This window comes from Trematomus bernacchii, unplaced genomic scaffold (genome assembly GCF_902827165.1).
Source record: "Trematomus bernacchii unplaced genomic scaffold, fTreBer1.1, whole genome shotgun sequence".
Classification (NCBI taxonomy): domain Eukaryota; kingdom Metazoa; phylum Chordata; class Actinopteri; order Perciformes; family Nototheniidae; genus Trematomus; species Trematomus bernacchii.
This window is the reverse complement of record NW_022987839.1, coordinates 3,759,532-3,777,979: the sequence shown is the minus strand read 5'-3', so window position 1 is coordinate 3,777,979 and position 18,448 is coordinate 3,759,532. Positions and strand designations below refer to the sequence as shown.

Genomic DNA, 18,448 nt, shown 5'->3' with positions numbered 1-18,448 from the left:
AAAAGGTCAAAAGGCTGAAAACCAGTGGTGTCGTGTATCCAAAGAGAGACAATTAGGCTTTCTCCGTGTGGTTCAGGTGAAGTGACCTCAACATATGGACTGCGGGTTTACAAAAACACACACATCCCAATACTTTGTCTTCAACGTACCAATTATATTTCATGCTGACACATTCTTGGCAAACAAACCTCAAGTAAAGCAAGGAAGAAATAATGATTGAGATGTGATTTGTGATAAAGGGTGTCTGTATATTTTAGATGATGTTATTCCAAAAGGAAGATATCACTCTTGAGGGGCTTTGATAAAGGTTCGTTTGTTTAAATGTTTAAATAAAATGGTAAACGGAGGAAACCGTATTTGGCTGATTATATTTCACGAGACTTTTGGGTGCAACGCTTCCAGTCAATGGTTGACAGTAACTGTGACTTATTTACGAAAGTACTTAAGGTACTTTGCTTGAGTATTTCCATTTCCTGCTACTTAAAATATTAGGTAATTCGGACTAATAATACAGTATAAAATCAACAAATTATGAATCTAATATTATTATTAAAGGTTACTTTTTGGATCTGATATTGAAATGAACAAGCTATCACGGAATATATAGTACAAAACAGAAAAAGCTCCTACTTTACTAACCCTGAAGTATATAATATAATATAGTATGATGTGTTGTGTATGTATGAAGCCTGGATAGCTCAGATGGTAGAGCATCAGACTTTTAATCTGAGGGTCCGGGGTTCAAGTCCCTGTTCAGGCGAAAAGTCTATGGGCGGCTGTGGCTCAGTGGATAAAGTGCTGGACTTCGAATCAGGGGGTAGCAAGTTCGAGTCCCACTGCAGTCTACTGTCGTTGTGTCCCTGGGCAAGACACTTCACCCCAAATTGCTCCTGTGGGGATTGTCCACAGTACTGACTGAATGTATGTAAGTCGCTTTGGATAAAAGCGTCTAACAAATGACATGTAATGTGCAGAATAAGCAGTTTTACTTTTTGTAATTCAAGTATATTTTAATGCTTGTACTTAACTTTTTATGCAAGGATTTCACTTGTAGCATTTTGACAGTGATGTTACTTTTCTTTTACCATAGTTAAAGATCTAATTTAATTGTCCACCTCAAACTCCAGCCTTATTCATAACAGGAAGCTCTTCAGGCCGAAACATCAGTCACATTTCAGCAGTTTGTTGACAATTAAAGGAAAAGAAAAACATTGAAAAAAAAGCAATGTTTATTTCTTCATCAAGGCATCACAATTGGTCGTTGATTCCAGCCGTTACATTACAACAAAATTAATTAAAATCCTTCTGCGTGTTGACACTTTTCTTTACAAAGTCATCATTAAAAGAAACCTTGTTAAAAAGGTTTAACCCAAAAGGAGTGCACAACCAGAGCACCAGCGCATTTGACGTGTCGAAACACAAGATTTTCTGACTGGATTTGACGTTTTATTCGATATAAAGTAAAGTGTGTCTGCCATGCCGTGCTCAGGGGGAATTCTTCTCCTCCACACAAATATCACAATATGTGAAATTGCAGTGGGTCTACCACTACATACATGTGTAGTATTTATATGTGTACTGGGACTCCGCAAATATAAATATTTAGGATTGTTGTCCAAGAACCTAAAACTTATCAAAAACGCCACCACACATTTCCAGAATTAGCAAAAAAACTTAAATTTAACTACTTGTTCACTGACTCAAAAAAAGTGGTTTCTTCTTATTAGAACTGATTGATAAGTTAACTATAATGACAGAGAAGACAGCTACAGTATTGCACATACCATCGCAATCCTCATTCAAAGTTCAGACACACACACACACTCATAATCATCCCCGACACACTCACACACTCGGTCACATTTACATATTCACAATCAGACACATATGTTCAAAGTAATGCTCAATGTTTAGTGCCTATCCAAGGACAGAGTAAACATTCTTTGACAATAAAAAGAGAAAACAAAAAACCTTTAAAACAAAAGAAATATAAACATCTTGTCCACTGACAGGGCCTGTTTGACCCTGATGAGTCCAGATCCGTCCAGTCCGGTCCAGTCTTCATGTCCCGCCTCACCTGAGTGAGTCCTTAAACATGGAGTAGTCGAAAAAAAAAAAAAAAAAAAATAACCTCTGCTTCTGTGTCTAACCTGTCCGTGTACCTACTTGTGGCGTGTTTTAAAGAAAAGACCGTGTTCATGTCAGGGTGGGGCAGAAGTAGTACTTGTAGAAATAGTAGTAGTAGTATTAGAAGTAGTAGTGGTCAGTCTGGATCAGTAGGTGGCGTTGGCGGGTTCCCGTCCCGAGCTGAAGAGGATGTCGGCCTTCGAGCTCATGATGTACGTCAGCAGGAGGGAGGTGATCAGCACGCCGACGCCCACACCCAGCGTCATCATCTGGGGGAGGAAAACAGACAGTTAGCATCATTACAAAACACTCGCTGCTATATAACATGTGCAATATTATTATTAATAATGTGCTACGATAACGTGCAATTACGTATCTGCCACTACGTTTTTTTGCACTACTGAATACTGTTAATATTTACATTAATTATGTGACCGTCTATGTTTCATGTTTCCTGTAGATATTTAACTGCTGTGTTTATTGTATTGTATTTTTGTAACTCTGGCACAACAATTTCCTTCGGGATAAATAAAGTCTTATCTTATCTTACATAGAAGAGTTACAAATCCAATAACAGAGTAAAAAGCTGGATTTCCCCTTTGGGATGAACAAACGGCCATCTTCCTCTTAAACAGGTGTGCATGTTACTGTTGTTTTCCTAACATACAACATAGCAGACACAAAGCAACATTAAAATTGCTTGTAGTTGTGTTTATTTGATCAATTTGATGAATTAAAGTCAAATATTTACACCCATTTTAGCTACATGTTGGTCTCCACTGACACTGAAAATCATGTTCACCAGCTAGTCACTAACTTTGTCTGCTGCTGAACAACAAAAAGTCTTCACACTAAACAGCCCTTCATCAATCATTGAATGCAACTAAATAATATCCTGTGTGTAAGCTGCATTTATAATGGTATTGCTTTTCAATGTTGTAACTACTTCTACATGTTCCCTGTTACGGTCCTTTTGTACCAGAGGTCGCGTTAACCGAATATTTTCATTTTTTTTTAAAACAATGACGGAAAAATCTGAAAGCAGTCCGTCATTTTGACAGATTAGAACAAACTCAGAACAGCGCCAAAGTTTCCCCACAGCGAGGCTCCGGTGTTTTGCCGTGTTATGCATGCCCGCCAAAAAGGAAGTTATATAGTTTCCAAACCGTACTTTGCCGAACAAATCATTGAAATGTCTGTGAGTTTTTGCTCCCGCGAGGTGTAGTGGGCATGCATAACACCGGCGCTAACAGTTCACAAGCGTGCTCTCTCTCTCTCTCTCTCTCTCCCCCCCTCCCTCCGTTGACAGTTCACGAGCGTGCTCTCTCTCTCTCTCCCCCCCCCTCCCCGTCAGAGTTGTGTACAGAATAGACCGACGGGTAATAATGGATTTTGACGGAAATGTTACGATCCTGTCCGTCACCTCTGTTTTGTACTGTCTTAAACCTTTCCTTAGAATATTTTATGAATAATAATAATAATAATAATTCCTTACATTTAATATAGCGCTTTTCCAGATGCTCAAAGCGCTTTACAAATACACATTACACACATATCATACATGTAACGGTCATGTACTGAATGTGTCCTTGGGTGCTTTGAAAGGCGCCTCTAGATAGAATGAATTATTACTTTTCTGTTCTGTCCACTACCGTCTCTAAGAAAGCACAATGTGTGTCAGCATCACTTGGTGTGTTAAATCTGAGGAAGGACGTTTACCTCCAGGTCGGGACTCGCCACCAGGAAAATGCGTCCTTTGATGACCTTCCAGCGGGACTCTGTCCACGTGGAGTAATCTTTGGAGGTGTACTCCTTCAGGTCGAAGGCCGGGGACAGAGCTTTGGAGAGTCGCACGGTGGAGCGAACGCAGAACCCCTCCCTCTCAGTGTTGTTAGGGGGCACTGTGCCCTGGACCCACATGTAGGAATACATCTGAGGAGGGAGAGGGGGAATAAACAGGTTATTACTTCTTATTTGTACATATATCAAAGGCGTGCAGATTTACAGTTCCAATAGATAACTTTCTTCTACAACTGAGGGAGAGGGGGAATAAACATGTTGTCCAAATGTCGCTTTATTTTATATTTGCGTAGTATATTTGTATTTCAATGTAAAGTCTAGGTTATACATGTTGGTTTACTTTATCCTATGTATATGTAGGGCTGTCAATGCACATTTTAATGACTGCTGCTACTGCTACTACTACTACTACTACTACTACTACTACTACTACTACTACTACTACTACTACTACTACTACTACTACTACTACTACTACTACTACTACTACTACTACTACTACTACTACTACTATACTACTACTACTACTACTACTACTACTACTACTACTACTACTACTACTACTACTACTACTACTACTACTACTACTACTACTACTACTACTACTACTACTACTACTACTACTACTACTACTACTACTACTACTACTACTACTACTACTGGATTTCATGGATCTTTTTTACAATCATATTAATTGAATATTTGGGGATTTGAGACTGTTGTTCAACAAAACAATTTAGCAAACTTGTGAAAGACATTTTAAATCTATTTTCTAATAAAAAAATGTGTTTAATACAATTATTGTTAGTTCCCGCCTTAAAACGTTTTTCCTGTCTTTCCTTTTTATTTCCTTTTTTCAAGTTTGCCGGTAAAAAAAGGGATGAATTTACAGAGCTTTGAGATGCATTCTTGACCTTTTTGGTATAATACGCCCCAGATTAAATGACCAAACAAATATAAATGGATAAAAGTAAGAGCTCTATGGGTCTTACATGTTTGCTCTCCTCGTCCTTCTCGTCCTCTCTCTGGTTCTTGCAGTTCTCCTGTGAGATGTTGAAGTGGCTGCCCGTCATGTTGGCCAGCAGATACTGAACCAGGAGGGTCGGCTCGCTGGTCTGCTGCGCCACGCCCACGTAGAAGTTTGTGGGTCTGTCCACTGATACACACAGGAAATACATTTTGTTAATCTTCCAAATAAAGCATATTTAAACAAGCGTACAAAAATATATTTCTCCCACTTTTGTAGGAGCCTGATACGTTATAACGTTTCTTTAAAAAGGATTATCTTGTTTTTTTTACCCAGGTGGCTCATGAGGTCGGAGGGGACTAGTTGCTGGAACCAGGTGTTATTTGTTCTAACAAGGAAACCGTACAGCATCCGAGTCACCTGACGGAGAGAAAACAGATATCAGTCTCCGCTGCTCCGATGCTAAATACAAACATGCACCAATAAGAATGAGGCATCGGTGAGAAATCCAACAAGAAAGACCACAGAAAAACTATTACATGTGTTTGAAATCATTGATAATACAAATTGTCAAACTGCACATTTCAAGAGACTGAACGAGACAGAACCCTGCGATTGAAAAACGCAATGTGTAAAAGGAAGAAAACAAAAATAATTGTAAAAAGGAACATCTGGCAGGATGAGGGTTAAACAGTAAAAACGAGGTGTTTGCATCACCTCCTAAATGTTTTCTAGAACAATATCATTGCAAAACCTTTGATACTGTAAACACTTTACCATCCTATATTCTCCTCACAAGTCAATATGAAAGAAACATCCTCTAGAAACCTGCAGCTTATGATAAAAACACTACATTTAAGCACCATTAGACTTTGACTTTAGATAACATAACACATATACAGCTTGAGAAAGGCTGCAGTGTGGAGAAAGGACAGATAATTAAAGATATGATTGCTAGACAAGGTATGTATTTCCTGAAGTAAATCTTACTATCTCAGGGTCAGCGTTAATGTTTCTCAGCTGGGCTTCAGCTCCTCCTGCCTGAATGTAAAGAGCCCGAGCAACCAGGGTGGCCACCTCCGTCAGAGCCTGAAACACAAACATTATTATTATTATTATTAGTTCCTCCCAACGACATGTGTGAGAACATTTCCAACAGTAACTTTAATAGCAGTGTTGTGAGGACACGCTCTGACACGTCAGGAAACAATGAGAAAGGGTGATTGATGATGACACAATTCACAAACACAGAAAATGTGAAAGGTAAGATATGTGACAGTTTGGCAAATCTTTAGAAACCACCAGACCTGTGGTATTTATTTGGTGAGTTGTGTACTTATATTATGACAAATGTTGATAAGATAATGTCAACATAAAGATATCTTTAATTTTAAGTTAAAGTGGACCTATCATGCTATATTTTAATAATATAGTGTAGGACCATACCTATATAAGGCATATTTATACTTTTTTTTTCTTCAAAATACCAAACAGATCATGCATTTTAGCCATGCCTCATTTTGCTCAATTTGACAATTTATAGCTGTTTTTGCAAGGGCTGATTCAGTGAGAACAGCACCATCTACAGGCCTGGCATATGTACTACAGCGTCTCCAGCGCTTTCGAACGGCAATGGCCGTGGCTGTCTCCTCCTGATTGGTGCAGTTGGCCCAATAGCCGTAGCGCCACTGTCCTGACGTCAGGACAGTGTTCAAATCTGGATCAGTTTGTATCAGATCCGTTGCAGCCCCTTTTTTAGAGATTTGGGTATGGAGGAAAAGAGAGAGGGTTGTGTTTTCTGACACTTGGAACACCGGGGACACATATTCATGTATAAAAGACGTACAAAAGTGCATTTTGCATGATAGGTCCCCTTTAAGGCAATGCCCGGTTTCATTTATTTGCATGTAATGGCAAATGTTTCCCATGCACACGAGTCATTGTTTTGGTTTTCTGTCCAGTATTAAGCCACATGTTTACCATACAATTTCCGATGTCGTTCTTTTTAAACAGTATATATTTAAACGGATAATGATTTCTGACATTGGACGTCTGTAAAGAAAACTTTCATGTCTCTACTTTAAATTCAATCCAAACAGTGCAACAGACGATGAGGACTGTCTTTGTAAAGCTAATGTAAGAGCACGTAAACATGATGAATATTGGTGATAAATAGATATACCTTAGCGGTCTCGGTGACAAACTCCAGCTGCTCCTCTTGCGTCAGGTTTGCTGGGTACGACATGTTCAGGTGGTCTGCGTTATCGTACATACTCTCGTAGAACCTGCACACAGAACAGGAAAATGAATAAACACATGCCAATTCCTTGAGGCAAGACAGATCCCATTAAAAAGGTAATTGCGTGTAATGATGAATAACCTGTTGGTGAAGGAAGACTCGTGATCCTCGATAACGAGACCGGGGATTGGTCGAGCTCGGAGGAAACGCTGGAAGGACGAGGGCGGGAGCGGCTGGGAGACATTGGGCTCTTCCACGGAGACGCTTAGATTTACGGCAGCAGAATGCAGGTTGGTGATGAGCTTATTCACCTGAAACACAACACAATGTTACACACAGTCACACACACACACACACACACACACCGCTGAGTAATTACATCTGTTGTGCTTTTTTAGTTTGTTCTTCAAGTCGGCTCTTAAGCGGTCATTTCATGTTTGAATTCTAGCAGGTTTTACATTTAGAAATCTTAGAATTTGGCCCCTGAGAATCAGACTATACCTTTTCATTACCATAGTATTTTTATAGCAATATTTCTTAAGAAAAGCATCCACTTAATGGTACATTGTTTCCTATTTTAGTCCTCATATTTGTCCAAGACGATGTCTGTTGTATGAAGATCATTTCATATTTGTATTTCATCATAATTTTTATTTCAACGATCCGCTCTTAAAGCAGACTAACCTCGTCATTGACGCTGTCGTTCTTCCGAGACACAGGGTCCGAGTGGAGCCACAGCTTGGAGTCAGCGCGAAGTCCCACCTGAGGAGAATCAATATATTAATATACTACCCACATGTCAACATGAACATAACATACATATGATGAGATTAATGTCATATAAAAACGATTGGCTTGTAAATATCAAGTCAAGAAAAGGGTATAATGTACAGCTAACAATGTTTTGGCATCTATATTTTTGACGTAACTTTCACAAATTGTTGGCCCCAATATACAGATTATTTTAATTGAGTAATACTACAATTATGCAATATATTTTGTTAATTATGTTTCCATAAGTCTTGTCTTTAAAAGGGGTCCATTTAATGCTTGAAACTGTTTAAAGTAGGGTTGGATATTAGGCCTTTAAACTTCCTTAAGCCAAGTATCAATAACTATCAAGGAGTGATAGTTTGCTGGTTAGGTTTTATTAACTTACACTTTTTCACAGACTTTTTTTGCATTTTATGAAATGTTATGTTACAGGCTATAAATAACAGAATGAGATATAGTTCAAACTGACTCAAAATCACCACAATCAACCGCTCGTGAACGGTCAACGCCCCCCGTTGACCGTTCACGAGCGGTTGATTGTGGTGATTTTGAGTCAGTGAGTCGGGGTGAGTGAAGAGCTCGACGCTCGTGAACTGTCAGCAGGAGGGCGGGGGGCGGGGGGAGCCTCGCTGTGGACCTCTTTCACCTGTCAGCGCAACTTACATGATGCGGTTTAAACAAATTTAAATAATTGGTTTAAACGGCATAATAATAATAATGACGACCGTCCGTTCTGTGATTCTCCAGAACACACAGATGGCCAGTCCGCCCCTGTGTAGCATATTATTTTCGATGAGAGATGAGCAGATCGCCACTGGGCTTTCAACTAAAGACACAGCCACGCAAAAACTGCGGCATTTGTACAGCTCCTTATGGGTAGCCTACTGCAATGTGTGAAGTGCGGGCGCGCTCCGGCAGCACTTCACCCCTGATCGTTTCACCACGGAGGAAAGCAGCAGCAAGTCGACTAGAGCGGGGCTGTGTTGCGTGCATGGCTTCCTTCTGCAGGTAACGGGGAGACGCGCTCTGGCGGCGGTCTCGTTCAGGATCCGAAAATACAATTTAAATATTCTGCACACTTATTCCACTTATTCCTAGTGTGCCACTTGTTACGGTGCCGCGTGCCACCCTTGGGTTGCCGACCCCTGGTATACAGTATAGTAAATAAAAAGTAACTGAAGGTCTATAAACACACACCTGTCCAATCTCCAGTACTGAGTGAACATTGTCTAGGTCCACGGCAAACTGCTTGTTCTCCATATCATAAACCATCCTGGAGCTGCCAATGTAGTCGAACGTTTCCTGCAGTCAAAACAATCAGACAAAGTGTTAAAAATACATTTAACAGGATTGGGACAAGGACATTAAGCACAATGGCAATTTTGGCTGTCGTGGTGTGGAAATGACTGACCCCTTGGAAGAAGGTGTAGAAGATGGTGCGGTTGGGCGGGGCTTCCTGAATGACGGTTTTTAGAGCAGAAGCGGCCGCCAGCAGACTGACGAACCCGGAGACTCCACTCTCTGCACCCGGAGCTACGTCGAAGAAAAAAGAGCGGCTGTCCAACTGCAGAGAAGACGAGAGAAGTTTCATCAAGAAGACATTGTGACAAGGTTAGTAGTCCCTCTTGCAAATCACCTATATTTAATTACAGCATATATCAAAATGCGAAATACAGCTTATGTTGTTTTTTTGTTTACCTACATTATAATGAACTTATTTTGAAACAGATATGTGTAGAGTAGGGCTGCAAATATGAATTCTTATACATTTTATTTAGATGTTTTATCTTTGTACAGCATTAGGGATGCTCCGATCGCCAATTTTGGGGGCGATCGCCAGAATCAGTATCGGCCGATACCGATCGCCGATCCGATCGAGTGGGCGGGGCCTATGGGGATCTTCCATTTAAAGTGATGTTTAAAACTCAGTTAATGAGGCTCATTCACTGGCGCTTCCACAAACAACAACCAACATAATTATTACATTCAAATGAAGTACATTATTCAAGTTTACATTAAAGGTGGGGTAGGTAAGTTTGAGAAACCGGCTCGAGATAACGCGAGCAAAGCTACGCCTCGCTCCCACAATGCAGTTCGGCGAAGCGTGACGTCATCCCATTCAAAGTGAATGGGCAGAAGCGTTGAAGCTTCAACGCACGCCGCTGTGTGGACGGGCCGTTAGTGTGTGTTCTGCTCCGCTCACCGGTCCGTCACAGCGGGTGGAGCTGCAGGATTTCTGCTTCACACACACGTTGCATACCGCTATTTTACTGTCTTTTTCGGACACCTTAAAATACTGCCAGACTGGTGAAGCCATTTTGGCGAGCTTGTTTTGCCGCGCAGAGAAAAGTGTCATGTATTTTACGTCTCGCGATCGGCTCTCGCAATCGGCATTTTTAGAGAGCACCGATCGATCGGCAGATATCGATCGGTGGCCAATCGATCAGAGCATCCCTATAAAGCATGTTTGAGCACTTGTAAAAGCCCTTGATGAATAAAATGTATTATTAATATTATTTTAATATTATCTGCTTCTTATTTTCTAAATTGCCAGTAACTGTTCTAATCATTTAGTTGATAAAAATGTCAAAAATAGTGAAAATAAATAAATATATAAAGTCATTTCCTGCCTGGTTTACTTTAACCAGCAGTCTTAACACTAACTAACTCAATAATGTATAACAGAGAAAATCCTTGCACAATATTAGCTGATTTTGCTTAAAAATAGGCTCCTCTGTGGCCTTATCTCATTTTTATTTTTGCGTTTTGTTCTCATACCTCTTGTTCTCAACAGTGTTAAGTAAAAATAATATTTACACAAGAAGCAGCACACAGGAAGTCTGTTGTTCAGACTGTAACTGCATCATTACATCCATCATGTTAGCTTGGACTTGGCTTTTCGAGTGAGATCACTACAGATATTGGCTGAAGAAATGTAAAAGGTGTTCATGACCTCACATGTTAATAACTACCACATGTACTGTTGTGAAATATCTAAAAAAAAGACCTGAACTCAGAACCTTTTCCCTGTAACTCACCCTGGCTGCTGCTACGACCACGCTCTCCCCGGTCTTGTGGCCCTTGGCTGTCGTGTTGAGAGGTCTGGTGGCGGCCCAAACATTATAATCACCCAAAGGATCACAAATCATCTCTAAAGGGAGACAAGGGACAAGAAACAACATGGAGTTAGTCTAAAAACAGAATCGTTTTAGTGTAATTAAAAAGATTTCTCCCTAAAGTTGTGTGGGCTTTAAAAAATGCCCTGTGACAATAATTATGTCAACGACTTATTGTATGAATTGGACATTAACTTGATAATAAATCGTATGATATATGAACATGATCTCGATCAGTGTTACCATATGTACCTATTGTACGATACATCATTTTGTGTTGACTTAGATATAGCAGAATACACATCAGGGTTTCCCTACTATTATAAAACTTGGAAATTGTGCAAACTAAGCCATTTTATTGTTAATAGCAACCTTTTTATTTATTGTTGTGGTTGTCTGTTTTTTTTAATATATATATACTTTATTTATTTAGGATATTTAATTTACATTCTTTTCACATTCCAATTTCAATGTCGGAATATACTTAAACATTACAAGGTGCATAGCTCTTTAAAAAACGGTGAACCATTATCATATAACCATTATATCAGTGGCATAAAATGGTCTTAAAACAACAACTATTTCTGGGTCAAACTGCCATCCTACAAAAGCAGTTATCGTGACAGGAATACGTGTTGTGTATATTCATCCATGTTGTGTAAATACCTGGGCTGAGGCTTAAGTTGAGGTCGTTCCTCCTCATGCAGGTGGCCGTGTCGGTGACGGCGGACATGTGAGAGTAGAGCTGCATGGCACACAGCGGGTACTGAGGAACGCTGCCATTCACACCGCGGTTATGATCCATGTAACACTGCGAGAGGAGAACATAATATGAAACCTCTTGTGTGTGTGTGTTTTTGTACAGAAGCCACGGGGACATTATAGTATTTAAGAGAAGCTCAGATACTTTTCAGTCAATAAAACAAGTTGCAACATATGCTGTTGGGTCTGGAGCTGTTGCTAAGGGGCACAGTGGCAGGTTTGGGCACAGTGATACTCTAACTATCATGATTGGGATTACATTTTCATCACAGGATCAAATCTCAAACTGTCTGTTCAAGTACAAAGCCAAAGTCATTAAAGGGGCTCATCTTAAGGTTCATATTTTGTTCCTCTACTGTGACATCTCTATGCTTTAATGTTTAAAAAGGTCTTTGTTTTTCTGATACTGCCTACCACCTCTTTTCACCCCGTGTCTGAAACCAGAGCCCAGTCTGCTCGGATTGGTCAACCGCTTAGAGATGTCCCACCCCTTACTCTATCACGTACAATATTTTGGAGCGCTAGCCAATAGAAGCCCGGGTGTTACATAGTGATGTCCTCTGGAGGGAACACATGGATTTTAGCCTTTGCAAACAATTTACATGCACAAAAACCTATAGAACACACTACAGGAAATGGAAAATCCCCCAAAGCATATAAGAGCCACTTTAAAGAGTTTCAGAAAAAAAACAGCCCTTCAAAGAGAAATATTAAAGGGGACCTATCATGCAAAATGCACTTTTTGATGTCTTTTATACATAAATATGTGTCCCCGGTGTGTCAGAGAACTCACGCAGCATCAGAAAATGTAACCCTCTCTCTTTTCCTCCGTACCCAAATCTCTAAAAACGGGGCTACCACGGAGCTGATCCAGATTTGCGTCCGATATGACGTAATATCGGAAATGTAGGCTGGCTTTACACACACGGCCCTATCAGCAACGTTGCTATCAGAAACAATGCCCGACTGTTTTGGACGTAATATGGTCGGTGCATGTTTACATTAGCATCGCTAACACTCAGAGCTAACCTGTACTGGAGAAGCAGGAAATAAAAAGGAACTCACCTTGTGGTATAACCGGCAAGAGAGAAAGCCTTTGAGCTCCATACTGTTTCAGAAATAATCCTTGATAATCCATGATATGGCGTTTTCATCACCGCAGTATTTAGTTTAGACAGTAGCTGCCCGTCCCGCATGAGCTCAGCCCCCTCCCTTTTTTTTTTTAAAGCTTCATACCCAAAATCAGCACTTTTGAAACAGGAAGTGAAATAGAGGGATATGAGGCATGGCTAGAATGGGTGATCGGTTTGGTATTTTGAGCAAAACACTTCATAGACATGTTTTTTATATATTTGTACATATCTGAGACCTATGCTATTGCCTAAAAATAGCATGATAGGTGCACTTTAAGTTTTAAAAGTCAAGATTTAATCTGAAGTGGGCCGTTATCAGTGAGCTGAAACTGAAATCTGAGATAATAACTCGGCAGCTCAGCCATTTCTCTCGCACTGCATCAGAAACAGATATTCCATACCTATGTAAAATGATCCGTCTGCTTATGTCACATATAACATTGAAAAAAGCGGGTAGGGTTTGTGGGTTCTGATAAATCTCAGCATAATGTGCCACGACATGATGGAGTTAGAAATAAATTATCCTTACTTCTACTGAAACAGCTTTATCAGCAACTTATCTAAACCACTAAGGGTACAAGTTCAGATCAGATATTTATTGTAGTGTTCGGAAAACATTTCTGGGAAACACTTAGACAGCCATTTTGTGACAGTAATGACAACACAAAATAACTGTAAGAGCAAAGTAGTAATATCAGATGGGATTAACAAATAAAATATTAGATTTCGTGAAAATGATTCATGTCATTGTACCTGCCGAATGACCCGAGTGTCCTTGTCGTCTTTCATGGAGAAGATGGGGAAATCGAACTCCTCATAGGACAAGCCGTTTCCAAAAGGGTTCCACATCGTCACGTTACAATGAGCCAAGGATGGATCGTAGGTCTCTGAATACACACCTGGGGGAAATACAAGTGTGTACTGTATGAGCAGACTTTCATAAATAAATTAAAGCTAAAACTAGTATCAGTTTGTAGCTGCCTCATTTCTACAAGCGAGCTTCATGTAAAAAGGGAAAGGCAGCAGAAGATCATGGGTATTGTAGTTTTTACACCATTTCTGCCAATTTGACTGAAACATTCAAAAGTTAAAATATTTAAAATTGATGGTCATTTTATCTAAACCTATTGCATTTTTTATTTAACCATTAATAGAAGATAATTAATAGATTAAAAAGAAACATCGAGAACTATCCACTCTTCTGACTTCACACTTCTCACTAGCTTTTAAAAAATATATATCTTTATGACTGTGACCTTTTCCATGTTTGTTGTCAGATATCATTTTCCATTTAAGACAGTAACTCTGCTTACACATGCAGACTTAACTTTATGGTATTTGTCTCACAGAACATACAAATTATAGAGGAATGAGAAATTAATTCAGTGTTTTATTGTCACACATTTCGACATAGTGACATCACCATGTTGCAGAAAGCGTTCACAGAACATAAAAACTGAACTACAGCATGTAATCTTGAGCCTTTGGGAAGATCATAAAACTACAATTCATTTGTGTAATACTGAGGGACAAGTCTGAGCAGGTGAACCCTCCCTCACCTGTGTTCTCGTTGGGACAGGAGGTGTGTGGGGAGAAGCCCTCCAGCGGGTTTGTGTTCGGCATAATAACAGCGACGCCTGCCACCCTGCCGGAGCCGTTCTTCAGCTTCATCATGATGGATCTGACGGCAGACAGACGGCACGGTGTAAACGATACGGGTACAAACACAGGTCAGACATGGGTTCATGTGTTTTTCTTCCTCATGGTTTAACAGGTGGAATTTACTCAATCACCTGTACTGTATATTTGTTTGACAACGTGTTACCTATTGAGTTTTACTAACTGACATGTCATGAAGTAATTACATCTTCTTCAGCTGCTACTCTAACTTCCGAAATGTGTATGATTTACTGAACTACTTATTTTCACTATTATTTAACCCACTATTTCTCAAATTGCGTTTAATGGTAGCTACAGGTGTAGTTTGCAGTACTTTAGGGGATGCTTTAGGGTTTTTTGGTGTCGTTTAAAAATATGAGTTATGCATAGTTTCTATATAGTTACAGTTTGATCAAACACATTATATTCAATGTGCCATGCCATCTTTAACTTCAGTAAACTGTCAACTTTCACAAAAAACACAATCACGTTTACGTTTGTTCAGTTTGACCATGGCGCCTGTTTCAATGTTGAATGACAGACAACAATCATAACAAATAATGAGAGTAGAATCAATACATACACAAAAAAAGAAGCGAAAAAAGTCCCACATTTCTCACTAAAAGTGCAACTTATTAAAAAATATAAGAAGCATTTACAGTTGAATTATACTACAATACCTTCTTAGTGTTATTGCATGATGATAAATTAGTTTGCCATGAATTTAGTGATGGATTATAAACATTTGAAGTGAAGTGTTCTTCAGAGACAAGGTTGTTGTTCAGTGAATCAGATACGGAAGGCACAGTACTGCATTGTGAGCTGTAAGCACTATAAGCACACGTGATTTCTGACAATGCCAGAATACAGATGCAACCCTTACTAAGTAAATCCTGCTTCCTCTGCAGGGTGAGAAATGTTTTTCTGACAATGCCAGAATACAGATGTAAACCCTTACTAAGTAAATCCTGCTTCCTCTGCAGGGTGAGAAATGTTGACTGTACCTGGTAAAGAGCGCAGACTCCAGGATGACCAGATAAGGAGGATTGGCCCCAGTCCCCAGAACCCAGTCAACGTTCTCCTCTGACTCGAGCACATGAAGGACGCCCACGTTACCTGACAGCGAGGCTGAAAAGCGAAAACAGGAAACTCAAAATCAGCATCTGAGATATGAGATCGATGTGGCCTCTTCTCAATTACAGGAAATGTTTTCTAGGGTGAATCTTTTTGTATACAGCAAAGAGAAAATTGCTACTGCGGGGGCTTTTTGTGGTATAAAAAAGGTACACTATATCTTACAGCTTCTTATAATCAGAAAATGTCTTGCAACTCGTGTGCTCTTATCTTCTTTCTCAATGAATGTCTGTCTCTCAAAGTCACAACATTGACTTGTTTCAAGATGAAAACTGCCTGGAGTTTGAAAAGATGTGTAGTAAGCATTTGACCACAACCCATTTGCGAAGTGTTAACAGTAACAAGGATAGGTTGTTGTCATGAATGTCGTTGATGTTTGTTGTATTAACATCACAAGTACTTTGGAACATTTTTATCTTTTGCTCTACTCACACTGGCATCCTATTTGATGTGTTGCATTGAGAAGTCGCACACAGGGAACAGTGTAATTGAGATGCACATAAATCTTCTTTTCCACTGAATTACAGCCGACACCTGCAAGAGAAAGAAAGCATTTAACAACTGCACAAAGAAGCAATATAACATTAGGGCACAGGTTTTTACCAAAACTGCACAATAAAGAAAGAAAAACTGAATTTCTGTTAAAGATAACTGGGTTCAACTGTTCAGAGAACTTAAAACTAAAGTCACATCTTTAACCAGCAAAATAATAACATTTGTATTAATACTCTTTTTAATTAGGACAAATATTCTTACTATAAATACTAAAGTTCAGAGGTGGAAGAAGTACCCAGATCTTGTACTTATGTAAGAGTAGAAGTACCAGAGTGAATGAATACTCTGTTAGAAGTTAAAGTCCTGCATTCAAAATGTTACTCAAGTAAATGTACAAACGTATTAGCATCAAAATATACTTTAAAGGTGGGGTAGGTAATTTTGGAGAAACCAGCTCGAGTGTGCTAGAATTTGAAAATACACAGCCGGAAAAAATCTGCCACTTCCTTACAGAGCCCCTCCTCCAACACACACGAACGCGCACATGACCAATGAGGGCACGAGATAAGTTTGTGCACAGATGGAAGGCTGACAGGCAGGTAGGCCATCCAGTTATTTTAGCCGGGCCGGCTAAAATGATTGGTCGTGCTTTTTACAGTACTACGGCTTCCACAGATGACATTTTTTTAGGGATTTTTGTCAAAGCACTTAAGATATTCATTGCTATCGGGATGTTAAGAGCATTCCATGGAATATAACAAAAAGTGTATCTCGAGCCGGTTTCTCAAACTTACCTACCCCACCTTTAAGTACCAAAAGTGAGTACTTCTTGGCCCATTACATGTATTCCCAGAATAATATATGATATGTTTGGATCACAATTATTGATGCATTAAACTAATTGTTATCACAGCTGGTAAAGGTGCAGCTAGTTTAATAACTGTGTATGCTGCAAGGTAGCTTGTGAATTTTACTCCATATGTAACTAAAGTCTGATTTATATTCCATATCATTAAAATAATGTAGTGGAGTAAAAGGTACACAATTTACCTTTGAATTGAAGGGAAGTACAAGTACAAAGTAGCAATACATTTAAATACTCAAGTAAAGTACAAGTACCTCCAAACTGTACTCAAGTGCTGTACTTGAGTAAATGTACTTAGTTACTTCCCACCCCTGGTGCTATGTTGGAGGATCAACTGAATGCCGAATTAACGAGGGAACCCTTAACATCTAGGAAATATCTTCCTTTGAGAGTTAGTTGCTTTCTTTGTTTCCAGACAACTAAATCATATTAAAACGATGCTATTTTGTATGTAATTTGGCCTGACTGTTGCAGCATTAATCCCTCTAGGCGGCCGGTGGATCACGAGCAGTCACGCTGATGCTTGGTCATGAGGGCTGGCCCAATATATGAAGGAAAAGTCGCGAAAAGCATTTAATAATAACAGTCCTGTAGTTATTTCTACAGTTAGTTGTCCCAAAGTGTAGAACAAAGCGGTATAAAAACAGCTTTATTCCAGCAGCCATGGCACAAATGAACAAGTTGTAGCTGTGTCACAGTCACACATGGAAACAATGCCTATTTATGTATTAACTTTCTGGAGTGTTTGTCCAAGTGGTTTTTAAATGTTTCTAGATGTGACGGAGTAGTTTTTTTAGATGTGTCTGTTGTCTGTGTGGTTTGAGTGTGTCATAATGGATCCCTTGTCTTTTTTATCTGCAAAGCTATCTACGGGTACAGAGTAATAAGCTGAACCTGATTTAAGAGCTTCCAGATCATTTAAATAACCCAATATTTGCTCCAACGTCAAACCTCATTGTAAAACTTAACATTAACATCCGGCAATGGAGATGTAAACCAAACAGCTTCTGCTAACGGTGGTTAGCTTAGCATCCGGCTACACAAAGAAGTACAGGAAGCTAACTGACACAGAAACACATACTACTAAAGTAAATACTGAGGCACAGATAATTTCCGTTCTCAGAATAAAAACTTACCGATGAAAAACCAAGAAACTAGCAAATTAACTATCCATTTGTTCGAGAGCAAATCCATCTTCCTGGTTTAAAAAAGCAGAAACAACAGTGGGTGTTGACGTGAAAGACGTCCGGGTTCAATTGTTTTTTAGTTCCGCTCCCTTGAAAGGAGACGGACTCATTCAAAATGGCAGCTTTAAAATATCTGCAACGAAATAGTATTTTAAAATATATATTTATAACACATTTTAGCGTGAGGTAA

General features: G+C 39.4%; 1 protein-coding gene and 1 non-coding gene across 2 annotated transcripts; one reads left to right on the top strand and one right to left on the bottom strand.

Annotated features, from left to right (window-relative positions):
• Positions 1–687: 687 nt before the first annotated feature.
• On the top strand, positions 688–760 carry trnak-uuu. The gene has a single exon. It is a non-coding gene; the product is annotated as a tRNA-Lys (tRNA).
• A 451-nt stretch (positions 761–1,211) lies between these two features.
• On the bottom strand, positions 1,212–18,312 carry ncstn (nicastrin). The gene is made up of 17 exons (XM_034153032.1): positions 18,208–18,312; positions 16,144–16,245; positions 15,582–15,705; positions 14,478–14,599; positions 13,672–13,817; positions 11,690–11,834; positions 10,946–11,058; positions 9,319–9,471; positions 9,105–9,209; positions 7,818–7,895; positions 7,275–7,444; positions 7,077–7,179; positions 5,885–5,983; positions 5,227–5,314; positions 4,920–5,083; positions 3,847–4,059; positions 1,212–2,396 (listed from the first exon to the last, which is right to left on the bottom strand). Exons 1-17 carry the CDS (start codon positions 18,263–18,265, stop codon positions 2,274–2,276), a joined length of 2,106 nt encoding a protein of 701 aa, XP_034008923.1. The 5' UTR covers positions 18,266–18,312; the 3' UTR covers positions 1,212–2,273.
• Positions 18,313–18,448: the final 136 nt, after the last annotated feature.